Consider the following 16,911-nt stretch of genomic DNA (forward strand, 5'->3'; position numbering starts at 1 on the left):
AACAGCAAAGAACAGCCTCCCCCCCAGTCATGATATTTCAAGATAGATGGAGCCAATCCACAAAACACCAAAACCACTGAAATCTTCCTGCTGATTCCAGTAGGTACCAGACTAGGCCCATGTTCCAGCTCCCACAATGTGACCAGTGTGACAAAAGGGAAAAAAAGTACATTATTACTTTGCTGCTTTAAATTAAGGACTAGACAAAAAGTGGTCTGTATCTTACTCTTTTATTTCACACGAGTCTCTGGAAGATGTTACCTTAAGAAGTTAAACAGGCTACCAGTGAATATAAATGAATTAGCTCCAGAGTTCTCATGGACTGAAGCAGAGACCATCAGCATCTACAGAATAGTTTTTTCATTCAATATTCAATCTAAACAACACAACAGCAGACAAACAGGTGACAATTCCTACACTACTCAAGCTCCACTTCACAGGCCAACCTCCCTCCAGGAGAGGGGAAACACACAATGAGAAGAGATATGCAGCATCTTTAGGCACCATAAGAGGAGTATCCTTTTATTAACTGTACAGGGAGAACATGCTGCTTGTTAAATGCAGTCTGTTTCAATAGTTGACTACATCATTTTCCATAATAGGAGACTTACAAAGTTGAAGTAAAACAGTGTCTGGACAACTACCTCCTCTCTCTCTGTCTCATCTGATATTCCCACTTACTGTCATCGTAACTCTCTTCCTAACTGCATCCCTGGTATAGCAATACTGCATATACTAGTCAGAAGACTACATCTTTTCCTGTCATGGTATGGTCTTAGCAGTGGTTTTCAGGATAGCCGCCTGAGGCCAAAAACTGTGCCCACTCCTGCTCACAGAGTCTGTCTCCCTTAGAAGTTTGTGTCATTACAATCAGCTATGCTGTTGTTAATAAAGTCTGTTCTATCTTCTGATTTGAAGGATGCTCGAAAAGAAAGGAATTAAGTGATACATGGTACAGCCCATTCTGATTTACACTAGCCTAGATAATCACCACAGACTGTTGTGTTGAGTTTGAAGAGATAACAAGGACAACATAAAATCTCAGAACACTTTTATTTCTTAGAATAAATGTCATCTAAAACTATGGAACCTGTTGATGCTAATATCACATCAAGCTCTTCCCTATTTATGGGAGATAGAAGAAAATTCTTTTGTGTACCCTTCCCACTAGCCTTCTCTTACTGCCTCTGCAGTAGCTCACATCAACAACCTGCCAGATTCCATTAAAAACATATTCAGAAGATTATTCTTTCTCTCAACCCCCTGAATTTAAATACAAATTTGCTCAAGTTGTCTCCTGATCAAACAGAAAGACAGGTTTAAAGAAAATATATACAGCCTGTAGCTAAATAATACTGGGTAAGTGAAAGGGACAGTAAAAATTGGTATCTTTGTAAGACAGCATTTTTAATAGATGGTTCCAAACTCTGTATCAAATTTAATACGAAGTACTTACTGGGTAGGTTTTAGCAAAGATAAAGCACTGCAGCCTTCAGAAGAAAGTACTGGACAAAAACAGACGGATTTGTAAAACAAGAATTCAGAGTCTATCAACCATGTACTCGCAGAGCGTAACTTTCAGGGAGGAATCAAGTTCTACCAGTGTTACAAGAGAAACACAATAGTCAGGACCATTGCGTGATCTGACGAGAGCTCCTGAAAACAGAGTCTGACCCCAGGACCTTCACGCCAGAACTGAGAAGGGTCAAGCCAATTTACTGCTCTTTGAAACACTCATCAGAAAAGCACAAAACAGATTTATATTTAAATTTATATATATTCAGTTTATATATATATATACACAAACTGAATAGGAGCAGAGGGGTGTGAAACTCAGTGTGATCTGTTTAGAAAGAGATGAAGTCTGATTTGATCCAGAATCAAGGACATCGTAATTTATTTATTCTAGAATCTGGCATTACACAGCAGTTATCTCAGTGTAATCAGCCAAGAATTTAAGCTTACAGCATGCAACGAAGAAGGAAGCAGAAATGCCAGAAGCGTAACATCAACACATGAAAATACTACCACTTGCTTCAAGCTATGGTGCCAAAGAGAAGCACAAGGCAAGCATTGACTACAGCATGACAGGTCATCACACCAAGACCTACACCTCTTCCTGCATAAACCTGCTCTGACCTGGACCTCTCAAAGCCTACCGTAAGTTAAAGCAAGCATAAATTGTGAGCAATGTATTTTAGAAATTAACACATAATCGTATCACAGATAGGTCAGGAGCCCAAACTGATTACACTGAATAATCAAGTATCACTTTTACCAATACAGCCAGCTGCTATTTTTGTGGTGTTGTTCGGTTACTTTTATTTCATAAGAAGAGTATCTCTCGGTTTACATATCCAGCAAGAAACCAATGCAGCAGCACTTCACACAGGGTGTTCTCTCAAGAGTGATGTATTTTCACTAATATATTTCACTAAGTCCGTGCTTACAATTACAAGAATTACCATGAGTAAAGTTCTATAAAGTATTTTCTCTGCATGCAACATTTCTCTGCATTGAATGCTTTTAAACAACCACTTTTTATAAAACATTCAGTTTTATTAGATTCAAAAAAAAAAAACCCAAACCCAACAACAAAACCCAAACATCCCATTCAGAGTCTTCAACAACAGATTCATCTGGAAGTAATTTGGAAAATGAAAATACGTTCAAACAATATGCATGTATTAACACATATGCACATTATAACATTACTACCTATGGGTTTCTTTTAGCACTTAGTGAGAAATACTAAGTCACACCTGGCCTACATAAGGTACAAACATATTTAACCTACCTCATCAAAGCTGCTATCTTCTTTCTTCAAGGCTTTAAAACAAAAGAAAAAAAAAGAAATAGTTATCTGTACTGCATTTCAATGTGCATGAAGTAACTAGCACCATAAAAAAAACAGAGCAGCATTTTTCTGTTATAATAGGAAAGAACAGGCTGGCATGAATAACAATTTTAAACTCAAAATCTCAATCTGTAAATTGAATGTAGGACTGCACAGTGTGTTTCCAAGAAAGTAAATTTACATATTTATGAAAAATGTTATCCTCTCAGGTTAAAGAAATAAGAGATCGCAAGGGTTTTTTATTATTATTTTAATTCCTAGTGAGCAGGAATCCACTTTATGGAGAGCCTGACTGAACTACAGAAAGGAAAAGTATAATAAACACCCAACCATGTATTCAGCTTGTCAAGTACCAAACTTTCATGAAATAGTATGCATTGTAGCGCACTTTTTTCTTTTTATTTTTTCTCTTCCCATTCTTTCTTTTCTACAATATGACATACTAAAGCAGAAGAGGTTTTTTAGTTTCTTACACTGTTAACTAGCAATTAGTCAACAAACAAGAAAGAGGAAAACAGTGCAGAAATCATGTGAAGTGGGAAAGCAAGAAAACAAAGATATGAGTAATTCTGAAGCAAAGATTAAGCTGATGAAAATGGTTCCTTTAGCACACTGGGTATCTTTATTGTAATGTAAAGAAAATTAATTTATCCAAATCTCCACTGAAGTGTGTCAGACTGGTTCCTTTTCTCTGTACATCACAACCAGACCAGCCAGGGACTGTACTGCACACCATGACCTGAAAGTGCTCTTTGTTTACTTCTCATGAAGAGCTAAAATAAGACAAACCATTGCATTGATGATTGCACTGCTTCTTTTGAGTTTAAATCATGAAGGTCTGCAATTTGAAGGAGGTCATCTGAATGACCGTACAGTTCATGCAGTGCTGCCCCAGAAGGCTCCCTCTTCATCACTTAAGCAGTGTAATGTTTCTTACACTTAAAACACATTTATTTCTGCAGGAGATAAATACTTAAGCACCTAACACAGTTGCACATTGAGACTCTAGCAGTTTATTTTCTCTCAGATGCTTATTCTGCCTTCAAAAAGTGCTGCACCTCCACAACCTCTGCCACTGGCAGCAAATAAGAAATCCTGGCTCTCCATATACAGAAAAGCAGGGCTGGTTCAGCCTTCCTCCACTTTCAAATTCACATTTCTTTGGAACACAAAACATGTCTTCCCTCAAATTTTTGATCATTACTGTTTTATAAATCCTTATCTAGATTTCCTGCTCAGTTACAAAACAACAAACCCTGGGATTTTGCTGAGGAGATCTGAGGCACACATTGTACGTTTCCATCATGAGCTGTATTTTGATGGATTTGAAGACCAGGCAAAAACATTTTCAAACTGCCAATCCCAAGGACCCAGAATTATGAGTCCAGACACTAAAAAAATAAATGAAGTTAAATGGAATGAAATGGAATGGGAATGAAATTAAATGAGAAAGACAGACAAAAAGACAGTCTGTGGAACCCTGTTTAAGAACACACATTTAATCTTTTCCTTTACCTTTCAGTTCACAGTGACATACATGCTATAAATTAGTATATGACACACCACGGGCATGCTGACAAGCTTTTCTGCCTCACCAAAACACAAGATTTCCACATGATTGAAACATTCCAGGAACAGCCAAACAACAGATAACCAAACAAAATTTACAGTGTAACAGAACAACAACAAACAAGTATCTGCGATCTATGGTGTATTTTTCGCTTGCCATTACTGTAACTCCTACCTTTGACTAAAAAAAGGGGGGGTTTTAGGAATCTCCAAAAATAAGAATACAAGAGCTCTGGCCACTTATTTAATCAGATTCTGTTTAATAATAACTTCACTCTGAACTAATTCACTACATAGCATCCTCTAAAGAAGTCATCAAAGCAGCATATTTTATACAACAAATTGTATTATAAACATTTTTTTCTCATCAAAGCAATCCTTTTCTTCTTAAACAGTTAAAAAAAAAAAAAGCTTTGCTGAGCTTTAAAAAAAAAAAAACAAACTGTTTACAAATGAGCTTCTCATTATGTCAGGTATGCAAGCTATGTGAGTGTACATTAGAGGAGATGAGTGGAGATAACCTTTGTATTAGTGAGGAGCTAGTAACAAAGACCAGGGATGCTCAGAAGGGCCACAGACTGATTTCAGTGCACTGTGAGTAATCTCAGCCATGTTTTCTCTCTTTCTTTCTTTTCTTCCTTCCTTTTTTTAGTTCATTCCTACCTTGGTGTTAGTTTTTAACTAGAGAATGCATAAGAAAGCAGAAGTTATATGGTGACGTGAGCTGAAGAGATCTCAAATATGACTTTGGTACTTTATGAACTTCAACAGATGCCTAGCCAAGAACATCTTACATAACTAAAAGATTATGATAATTTTATAAAATTACTTATTATTAATTTTAATTACATAATTATCAAAGCGTAACACTAAGAACCAAACCTAATAAAGGTTTAAATACTCAAATAAATAGTGAGTCAACTGAATCTCTAAAACTCGTGTTCATTTAAATGGACAACACAGCATGTAAGCATGGAAATCAGAATTTTTAAACTAATTTGGATGTTTGTATAAAAATGGATAGGCTGCCAGAAACCTATCAATAAAAAGGATTCTGTACATTTTTCAGATTCTTAGTAATAAAAGTTCTTTATGATGAGCTAAATTTTAAAAGATATGCTCTTTGAAACACCAGAAACCTTCTGCAAGGGGAAAGGGTGCCTTAGCTGCAAAGATAAAACATTTTTCTAGAACTATGAGCACATAACTTCTGCAGTAAAAAGCAACCCTATTATATAAACTTCAGTTTAGCACCATAGGCCATATGCATTTCCTCCAGTACACCACGGTGCCATACCAGAGCTGCAGATAGCACAAAGCAAATGACCAGGACAAAGGGTCAGGGATGGATAGTTTCACATGTCACATCTTTCATCTTAGCAAAATAAACATTTTCAGTAGTAGGTGCTCCAACAGCTACGGACAGATCACAGTCTTGCAGGAGGAGCCAGGTCTTCATCACCCTCTGACAATCACTGGAAAGCATCAGTTCACAGTTAAGAAAATGGGTCAAGTCTACTTGAGGCTGCTGTTGGCACCCTATGGCCCTCTCCTGTGCCCAAGAGATAACTAAGCTGGTTTTATCTAAAGATGCTGAGGAAATAGGTGCAAACATTACCTAACATATTGTGGCACACTGTAAAATAAATAAATCACCTTATGAATTCATTGCTGATACAGTCTCTCAAATAGAGAGGATTGCTTTGTGGGGAGAAGGTGGCCTCAAAGGTAGTTTATTGAGTGTCAACCTGCAAACCCTAGCAAAAACAACACTACCAATGACAGTTAGGATACATTTCCACCATTCTTATCCAAGAGACTAACATAAATGTTGGTAACAAAATAAAGGAGTCTTGCAGTATCAGAAGAATCGTATTTGGCAGCTGGAATACTGCTAAGATGGGGGGAGGCCTAGTAGTGCCTGAACATTTCAAGAAGGACCATCAGATATTCCCTTCTGAAGGTCTGACTAGCTAATTATTCAATTTGAACACCATGTTGTTCTTGTACCATTTATATGACTATGCTCATAATGCTACATTGTGTGCTTAAACTTACGAAACACATGAATCACAGCAAAACGGGAAAAGTTAAAAGATCATCATTGTTATTTATAAATCACAACTCAGCAGATAACTGACAAAATTCCAGATTACATACATATTAAATTAGTAATTTGCTGATCTCACCAAGGAACCTGCTCTTCCAAAAAGAGCTTTAAAACCAGAATGACAAATACCCAGAAAGACTTTTACTAATGAGGTTTCGGTTTCCTCTCCCTCATTTCAGTATGAGTTAAATACAGCATGTGTTTTAACTGAGGATTTCCTGGTACGCAAGTTAAAAGTTTCTTGCTTTGCTTGGCCTTATCTGTGGCTCAGGTATCAGCGAGTGGACTATGTTCAAACCTCACACTGATAAATTAGAGGGCTTTTTGCTCGAAATGCAATGACCAGAATGATGATGAAAATATTACACTAGCTAAAATGGAACAGTCCTACTGGTAGCAGCTGAGTTTTAATCACGAAACAACAACCACAAACAAACAAACAAACCAGGCACCTGACCACACTCCTACACTTCTGTGCTCATGCACAAAGAACTGGAGGAGCTGGAAGACCTAACAATCTATGTGCCTAAAATGAGGCCAAAGCTCCCAGGGAAGTTAAAAGGTTGTTTAATTTATGAAAAATGACAAAAAGAGATGATCACCCAACAAAGCCAACCCAACTAAAATGTGCAGAAATTACCAGCCAGAGGGGCCTTGCTCCCTAACAGGCACTAAGGGGGCTGTCATGGTTGCAACAAAGCAGCATCCTCATTCAAAATATTTTCTTTGTTAATGACTTCTACCATTAGTAAAACCTTTGCACAGGCTTGTGTGTCTCTGTGTCCACACACACACACATACAGACGTGCAACAGACCAAACACCTGACTGCTTCTTCTTTCTTCCTAATCAAATAAAAGTTAAATGCAAGTTTAAGACTGATGATAGGTGAAAGCTATTCTCATATGGGGACAGAGAGCTTCATAACCAAGACCCGACATTCACTTCACAATTGAAACATTGCATTTACCCTTGGAACTCCCTGGTTTACACATAGGAAGGAACTTTTCTCAGGCTTTTCAAATCTTGCATTAGGACAGTAAAGGATACCTGATTTCCAACGTTATCCTACACTTAAATTTGCAGTCCTTGAAAGCTAAAGGTCATACACTGAACGCACGCAACACGTAAAAAATTGCAATGCCCACTACTTTAAGGCACCTCCTTGGGAGGGCTGTGGAGGGAGGATGCAATACCACACAGCCCATAGCTGCAGCACGGGCACCTCACATCCTCGTACTGGGACAAAGCAGCTCGGAAAGCAGACCCACATCCGCCAGCAGGACCGACTGTAACGAAAAACGTCCCAGTGGGATGACGGATGGGCGAGGGCTGTTGAAAGGCCCTCACGGAGGGCCTGCGGGGTCCGGGGCTGCTGGTCCCGCTCCCGACGTTCCAGCACTGCTGCCAGCCCTCTGGTATCTCACACCTCCTCTGAGGCACCTTCTCCCCTGCTCAGCAGCGTATTGGTGCTGTCAGCGGGACTTCAGGCTTTAAACAGTGAATTAAGCGGCACAGTGTGCCAGAGACAAGAGAAACACCAGTCCGAGCAGACCAGAACTCTTTGCCATTGTTCTCAGCAGCGAATTCAACTGCAGAATAAACCGGTGTCAAAACCAAACGTAATGCGGCGATTCCGGGACACAACCCGCCCGGCAGCAGCGTGCCGGTACCACTCCCTCCCGTGCTGTGTATGTATCAGTAGAAGAACGACCGAGTCCGCAGCTGATGACAGACAGGCAGACCTCTTTTGTCTGGCCGCCCAAAGCGCTGGGCCGCCGTTATCTGCTTCAGCATCTCATGCCCCAACTTAACGCGCAGGCCGAACAAAAAATAAATTATCAGACCTGCAACGAAACGCAAATAACCGCTGCTTTTTGCCAGGGTTTCTCCTTGGCACTGGAGGCACGCGAGCCAACTCTCATTTCCAGTTTGTTTTCTCTAGCCTATTTTGGGCTAACTTCATCGCAGCCGGTACAGCGCTGCCTGGTCTGCACAAGCACTGCCCGGAAAAAGCTCTTCTTTCCCCGAGATTTCGTCCCAATGAATGTTTTTTCGGGGCCGGAGCGGGTGCATCCAGCCTGGCGGCGCTCAGTCCACCGCCCCGCCGCTGCCGGGACACCCCTCCCCTGCCGCCCGGCTGCGCCGCCGGGGTCTCAGTGCGAGTCCGGGTCCCGGTCCCGGTGCGGGACTCACCTATTCGGCCGAAGCTCTCCGATAAAGTTCTCCGCAACTTTTTCATCCTGCTGATCTTCTCGGCGGACTGCGAGTCGATCATGTCACACATGGGGGGGGCGAACCCCCTGCTCGCCAGCCGCCACCCCGCTCCCCTGGCTCCGGGGGAGACACCCCTCGCACCGGCGCCGGGGCTCCCCCCGTATCCCGGCGCGCCGCCGGGCACAGCGGGAGAGCCCTGGTCCCGCCCGGGGAAGGAGCCCTACGCCGCGGCGGAGGCTCCGGCCGCGGCGGCTGCTGCTCGACTCCCCGCCACCACCGCCCGGCTCATAGCCCCGTCCCGCCCGCCTTGCCCCAGGCGGCCCCGCGGAGCCCGACGCGGCGAGAAGGGTACGGGGTGGGGGGGCAGCAGCGCCGAGGAGACAGAGGAGGGAAAGGAAAGTCCGGCGAGAGGCTGCGGGTACCGGCGGAGGGAGGAAAGGGAGGAGGGTGCGCTAGAGAAAGGAGGAGGAGGAGCCTGGGAGGGCCGGGGGGGGAGGCGGCCGGCCCAGCCCGCGCTGGCGGGCGGCGGACCGGGCCCCGCGGGCCCCCCAGCCCCAGCCGCGGTCGCCCCGCCCTTCCCCGGGCGGGTGCCGGGGTGAGACGGGCAGCAGAAGGAGCGGCAGCGGGGGGAGGCTTAGGCCGCGGGCTGTCCCCGGGCGTGTCGCGGTACTCGCCGGGAGCCGTTAGGACGGGACAGCAGGGAACAGCCCTTGCGGTACCACGAGCACACCGTGTCCACGCCGGCGGACGGTGCCCCACGCTATTGCATCGCGGTCTCGTGGGGATGCGCTTCGTTATCCTCCGAGCCGGCAGAAGTCACAGTGTCCGGCGGCGTAGGGGCCCCTGCTCTCCCTTGGACCGCGGCTTGTGAAGGCCAGTTTAAGCCGTGTGGGTTTGGTGGTGGAAGAAGGCGCCTCCCGGCCCAGTTTCTGGGTGGGTGTTGGGTGGGATTGCACCCCGGTAGCTGTGGTGAGGCTGGTGGGCAAAGGGCACCTTGCCGGAGGTACGCACCCAGCCCTTCAAGCTGGAACTTGGGCTCCACTCCACTTACATCTCAAAAGCACAGCCAGATAATACGCCTTCGAGTGCATTAGCCTGCAACTTAATGAGTGTCGGGAGCTTTTGATCTTGTTAACTCAATTGAACCAACATTACTGAAAAATAAATCAGTTTAACCCATCAAGATGGATGACCATGTCTAGTCTGAAAGTAGGTACTTTTCAAGAGCAATCTATGTTGGGTAGCACATTTTAAAGCCCAGGTTTGTGTGGTTCCAATTGTATTTCAGTGCATGCTATCTAGTTAAAATGAACTTGGGTTTTAATGAGGCTAGCTAATGCAATTTATTGGGATTAGGCGGTGTCCAAGCTAAGAGTTGTTAACTCAATTTTGGAAGCACATTTGTCTGGACAAGTGTTGAGGTGAGCTGGGTTCAAGCCATCTGCAACTCTAAGCTCTGAGTTTGAACCTTTCTGCTGCAATGCAGGAGGGGTGACAAGTATGTAGCATCTCGAGGTGGAAATCTATTATCTACTATAATCTACTGTATCAGGGAATCATAGAATGGTTTCAATTGGAAAGGTCCTTATGCATGTTTCTTGTGACATTCAAGGCAGTGGGGAATGGTACAATAAACGCTGGTAAAATGTCTTATGCACAACCCCTGAATCTACAGACAGTGTGATAAAAAAGGCTTTCAGAAGTATGAATCACATTGACCCTGTTAGCATCTTTGAAATAGGAGCTAAAATGGCATTTTTCATGTTGGCTATGTCATACCATGGAAGGAAATTGAGACAGGGTGGGAAGTGAAATGTTGCAGAGAGCAATGCAGGGGAAAAGAGGAAAAATAAAAATTACAAAGAAACAGACAAGGGGCTGGAAGGAGAAAGGGAGGAAGGACACAGCCACTTAAGGGTATTTTATTCAGTCACTGCAAAAAAATGACATTTAAGTCCTTAATAATAATTGATAGTTTGATCTTTGTTTAAAATCCGACATTACTATTGGTGAGCAATCCTGTTCTCAGTGGAGAGGGAAATGCCACCATCATAAGCAAAATACTCTGGTCCAGGAGCTGAAACTGAGTTCAGTATTTGAGCCCTTTGCACTTTCTGTGCATGCTATTCATGCCCTGCTGCCTGGCTGAGACTTGTACCAACACAGCTATAATTCATTCTGCAGCTTGCTTTCAGCAATTAGGGATATCATTTCTGAGCACTTCTGAGGAACCTGTAATTAACCATGCTTAACTGATAAGACGTTGTCTTACCTAGTGAATTAGTCTAGATACTAGCACCTAGTGAGTTTGGAACAATATTCCCATTTCCCCCCCTATTTCTAGATACACTATATCATTTGTGGAGATCAAGCCTCTGCCAGGCTACCAGAGTGGTGGGTTCAGCTTTCTTTGACAGAAGGACAGGCAACCTAGCATTTCTGATGAGCATCTGGCTTTGTAGCTGCTTGGGACTGATCTACAAGCATATGTCAGGGTCTTTTAAATTGGTGAAAACTTTGCCTAAATTCATCATCACTGTGGTGCCACTGAGAGAAACCCAGGCCTCCTCTTCTGAAAACTGTACAACACCCGTGTAACAAAGATGTTACACAGACTTCCCTTAAGAGGAAGGACGAGCTTGAAGCTGTGCACAGATCCTCAAACCGCACACTGCAGTTTTGTTACTCTGCCCTCAGTGGTCTTTACTTGACATAAATATTTATGTTTAAGTCCTTTTTGTTCTCTTCCCCACCCAACCCTCTTCTGTTTCCACGGGCAGTAGTGTTGAAAATTCATTGAATTCAGGAATGTGGAATCACTTTTGTAGCTTTGATTAAGCTCATAAGCTAGTGGTTCTTATTTTTCTTCTCTGTTTCCATCACCCATCTCAGGAAACCAGTAAAGCAGAAACAAGCAATTAACAAACCACAGAGATAGCAGCTATTCTGATGCTGACATTTGACTTCCTTGTAGGGGCAGGTTTTCAGTTCTGTTTTTATATTTTAGTCTTGTAATTTGTGGTATTAAAAAAAAAAGAAAACCAAGAAAAACATGCTCAATGAGATTGCTGTTTGCTGCCTTCTTCCACAAGCCTCTACCAAAAAGCGTGTTTGCATTTAATGGGGCATCTGGATTACAAAAAAAGCAGCCACTTTATTTACAGCGTCTTTTCTGACATCAACTACCCAAAGGTACACCCTAAATAAAAACCTGCTTGCAGTTACTTCATGACCCCAGCATCTCCTTGCCTTGCTTTGGTGCAAATTCACTACAAATCCTGACCTCTGCTGCTGCTACGGAGTCATGCTGAATCACTCTGCAAATATAAGTATTATCAAGTGCAAGAAAAATTATTTGGCAAGGTATCACTTGCAAGTTGGACAACAAGGAAACATTTGCCTCCATGCTGATGAGCCTCATCATTTAGATGTTACTTACTGAGGTGTGGGTTGGGTTTGTTATTTCTCAAGAAGGGGAGACAGCAGAGCTGGCAGTTTGTTCATTATTGTGTAAAAGAACATACTGTTTGAGGCTATAAGCAGTGCGGTCATGGGCCTGGAGCACAGGGTGTACCAGCAGCCTCCTTGCTGCAGATGGAGCAGCCACGGTTGCCCTATTCATTACTTGCAGGGTAAGATGAGATGACAAAAAATAAATCCATGATGCGTGGTGCAGATGGTGGCTCGGGGTGTGATGGGGAGCTGTGCACTCTCTAGGTCTCAGGGCACTTGCTGTTGATTTTACAGGGTGATTTTATATGGTCTGAGCTCTTGCTAACCCCAGTGTTTGTTCCCCCCCCCGCCTCAACATTTCTCCTTAGGGGCTCTTGAAAGGCAGCACACTTAAGTTACATTCCTGGGCCAAGAGTCTGAATTTCAGAAACCTTAAGAGCACATAAACAAGCAGTGTGTGTTTGTGGAAGAGGTAGCTAATGCTGTTGATTTGGAGTGTTATGTGGGCAGAGTAAGCCCTTGCCTCAAGTGGCTTGCCCAAGGAGAGCAGCAAGGCTCTCTGCAGGGACGAAACAAGTTGCATAGCTTCTCCAGGGAGAGCACAGTCCTGCCAGGCCTTCTGCTGCCAATATAAATTAGATCTTCATAAATCTCGCTGGCTGGAGAGGTTCTCTGTTAGGCCAGTCTTCTCACCTTGATGCGGCAGACTCTCTGCTGCAGCATCTGGAACCCGAGTCCTGGGAGCCGTGTTGCTTGTTAACACAGCAATCCTTTTGTGACCCTCCAGTGATGAAGATGGATGTAAAGCCACATAACACTCCCCCTCCTCTCACTACCCCCACAATCTCACTTTCATTTGTCCTCTACTAATATTCAATCCAAGATGACTGTTATCCAAAGAGAAAACCACGCTCTGCTAACAAATGATGCCATATCCTTAGGGACATGACCTTTAAGCTTTACTAGCAAAATGCATTAGTGGCAAGAATTAAACTTTGGCAATAACAGAATAGCACCTGTGTAATCTACCTCCGCATCATAACTTGATCCCCCAAAAAGCTCTTGGAGCTGACGTATCATGTATTGCCTTGTTGGTCACTGTTATTAAATCCCAGGTTTTATGAAACGTGGAGATTTCCCCTGTTGACATTCTGTGCATCCCTGCTGATGAATGGAGGGCAAACAGCCTCAGATGTTGCTTCTCCAGCCTGGCAGCTGTGCCATACCCTGCCCCATGGGATAGGAAGGGGTAAGTTAGGGCTCACACACATGGTTCCAAAGGTGTGACAGGAAGAGCTTGGTTTTCCTGGTGCCCTATGGCCAGCTGCTGGTTGGAGGTGACCTGATGAACGACATGTGGTTGTACATCTCTAGTACCCTCTCGTGGTCACTTTATTTCACATACTAACATGTGGGGGCACTTGTTTGCTGTTTTGTTCTTTATACCATCACATCAGGGATGAAATGGCTACAGGTAGAACATGGCATCTTTCAGTTTGATGCTTGTAGTTCTTGTCCCTGTTAGGCAGCTTTCTTGTGGCATATGCAAATACACTTTCATTTCTAGGGAAGTACGAGCTCTTTCTGGTTTGGCCATGACACAGAGTTGTGGGTTAACCCCGCTAGATAGCTGAGCACAGCAGAGCTGCTGGTTCGCATCACCCACCCCGAGAACAGAAGAGAAAAGGAAGAGCAAACAGAAGAAAACTCATGGGTTGGTAATTTTATAAGCAAAGGAGAAGCAGAAGAAAGAAAGAAAACAATAAACAAGTGATACAAAGGCAGTCGCTCACCACTTCCCACAGCAAAGTGATGCCCAACCTGTTCCTGAGCAAAAGATAGTTAACTTACCTCAAGTCCGTGCCTCTCTGTTGTACTGCTGTACATGCTGTTACATGGCATGGAATTTCTCTTTGGACAGTTTGCGTCATCTGTCTGGTGGTGTCTACTCTCAATCTCTTGTGCACTCCCAGTCTGTTCTGTGGTTGGGCAGAGTGAGAAGTGGAGGTGTCCTTGATGCTGTGCAAACACTCGCCAGCAATAGCTGGAACATTAGGGTGTTATCAGCGTTGTTTTGGTCACAAATCTAAAACACAGCACTGTATGAGCTGCCATGAACAGAATTTAACTCCATCCCAGCCAGACCTAGTACACACATATGGAGGGAAAACACACTGAGGATACAGAGCAGAGAGAAAAAAATCACCAAGAAAATGTATCAGAAACCTACACACTTCTAACCAGCACAGTAAGGTAAATATTGATTATAAACCTAAAGCTTTTGCAATATATTCTGCTGTATAAAACATGTAATCTCAGAGATTCTGCTGGGCAAGTATACCTATGTTAGATCTGCAGGAATTTATGAGCTGAGACATTTTCCAGTTTAAGATCACCTGGCTACTCAGCAACATAGCATCAATGCTGAATGTTGTTCCTGTGAAATAAGTGGAAAAACCTTTTAACAAGCTCATTTTCTTGTGCCATCCTGATAAAAGTCTAGGAAGAGGGAAAATGGGATTTAAAATGTAATAGCCTCAACTACTGTGATACCAGATCCCAATATTTTGAAGTCACTGAAATGTTCAACAAATACTCTCATAATGAAAATGATGTAAAATGAAACAGCAAGAGGGCAGAGGTTGATCCATTTAGATGCACTCAAAAAGTATGTGTGAATCATGTCATTTTATCATAAATATTGAATGAAGGTTGTTTATTGCAACATCACAACTTTTCTTTGCAGTAAAATCCTTGGCTGCCATCAGAACTGTAGCACTATTTGTACCACTCCAAGCTCTGTGCCTGTATGCATACAAAGCCCAACTGACTCCGGCTCAGAAAATACAACTAGCATACACAGCCATGGGGAATTTCTCATGGGCAAGGGTCCTCTAGTAGGTACCCATGATTTTGAATACACAATGGCACACAACCCCAGTTGATTCTGGGTGTGAATATTTAAGAGCTACATGTAAAATTATAAACCCATATGCTGATATCCTGTAGAAAAAAAGCTTGAAATATTAACCCTACTTTATTTCTAAATTCTCTCCAAGTTTTTCTTGGTTTGATTTTGGATTTTTTCCCCATTTCTTATCTAGTTTAATCATTTGCAATGACTATCACTTATACCAGACATTAGAGTAGCACATTAGAGAAGCAGCATATTGGATGGACTCCCTTTATTCAGCTGTTGTTTTTCCTTTTTTGGACTGCTGGAATCTGTAGGACAGAGCATAATGGCAATGTTAGCTCCCCATGGAGAGAGAAACTCTCCCTCAAAAAACAATACAAAAAATTTGTGAGGGTTATACATGAAAGGCTGCTTTGTCAAAATGCAGGGTTGCCCTCTTAACATGAAAATCTAGATGAACTGCAGTATATATTCAAGTGTTGCTTGTTCTTTCCACTCAGCTCTATCCCAAAATCAGCATCTAAGCCAGTTAAAAACAGTTCAGGCCACATGCCACTCTCTGCTGAGGGAGGGTATCAGAAACTGTATCTTAACAGTTTTATTTATTTCCTATCACTGTGGTAACAAAGCAGTGCACAAAATAAAGTACCAGTACCACAAAATCTCAACTGAGTATTCTCCTATCGGCTTGTAGTATATTTAGTCTTTATAGAGTCAGCACATATCAGTGCTCCAGATCTCTAATGCAGGCCTTTCTTACAATGCAGTAGCAGTGTAGGCTCTGGTTCCTGTTTGGGGGCCTTATATAGTGATAAGGAAGTTTGTAGAAGTGGTATCTGTGCAGGTAATGCAGATATGGCCTCTGTTGCAAAAGTGTTGCAGTCAAAACTTACAATGGAGGACTGCACAGTAGATATGATAGTTGGAGAATGGTAGTACCCATCACCTGCAAAATGAGTCAGAAGCACAAGGCACAGCAAATTGGCTGCTATGGAGTATATTTCCCAGGAACGATGAGGTTTTGAGGAAGATGAAAGAGAGGCTTTGTGCTTATTAAAAGCCCTGCTTCCAGGAGTTCAGGAGAAAGTATAAAGACATTCTAAGGAAAATTCCACTGAAGAGGAGCTGGTGACGCTAATTAGAGGCAGGGGTTGGTGCCACAGCAGAACTTAAGAAGTGCACAGATTTATGCAATTAGGATTTTTAAAAGGAAAGAAAAGGTGGGGGTGTTTAATGCAGCAGAAGACGGAGAGGCAGCAGAAAGAAGCAAAGCAGGTAAGAAATACTCGGGATGATCAGCTGAAAAGACCACCTATAAAGCAGGTTTTGGAAGCAGGATAAGGAACCTTTGTCAAAAGTGAAAGCTAGGAGCTTGTGGCAGCCAACCTGTGAAATAAAGAGGGGTTTAGCTGCACGGAGAAAGAGGAAAATCCACACTGGACAAGAAGGAGCTGCCAGACTTAAGGAGCCTGGACCTTTCTGAAAATAAGATGTGACAATTCCCTCAGTATATTTTTTTAAAATGCTGAAAGGTGAGACCTCCTGCAAAATTAGGAGAAGAGAGGTTCAGGTTGCTGTATTAAATTTGTGATGCACTCCAGCCATACCAACTAATTACAGCACTTGGGACAGTCCTGTCAGGACAGTGCTGTGAAAACTCCAGGTAGCTGATCTATAAGCCAGGTGACAACATAGGATATTTTAATGAAGTATCTTTCATACAAACAAGCAAGCAACTAGTCACAGAAGAGACCACCTGCGTTAGATTTAATGGCACCTTAGTTTGTTT

General features: G+C 42.9%; 1 protein-coding gene across 6 annotated transcripts in view; it reads right to left on the reverse strand.

Annotated features, from left to right (window-relative positions):
• The window catches only part of CDK14 (cyclin dependent kinase 14), a 328,023-nt gene extending 313,863 nt beyond the window's left edge, over positions 1–14,160 (reverse strand). For 3 of the 6 annotated variants that reach the window (XR_010609906.1, XM_065666398.1, XM_065666399.1), the window contains exons 1-2: positions 8,732–9,326; positions 2,798–2,829 (exon numbers count right to left, since the gene is read on the reverse strand). Coding sequence is in view for 4 of the 6 variants with exons in the window: in XM_065666398.1 (XP_065522470.1) it covers positions 2,798–2,829; positions 8,732–8,822 (123 nt within the window). In the remaining 2 variants the exon portion in view is untranslated. Of the gene's footprint in view, positions 1–2,797; positions 2,830–8,731; positions 9,329–14,056 lie in introns of those variants that run through there. The other 3 variants (XM_065666401.1, XM_065666400.1, XM_065666403.1) reach the window with 3 other exon arrangements.
• Between the last annotated feature and the right edge of the window lie 2,751 nt (positions 14,161–16,911).

This window comes from Lathamus discolor, chromosome 2 (genome assembly GCF_037157495.1).
Source record: "Lathamus discolor isolate bLatDis1 chromosome 2, bLatDis1.hap1, whole genome shotgun sequence".
NCBI classification, from domain to species: Eukaryota; Metazoa; Chordata; class Aves; order Psittaciformes; family Psittacidae; genus Lathamus; species Lathamus discolor.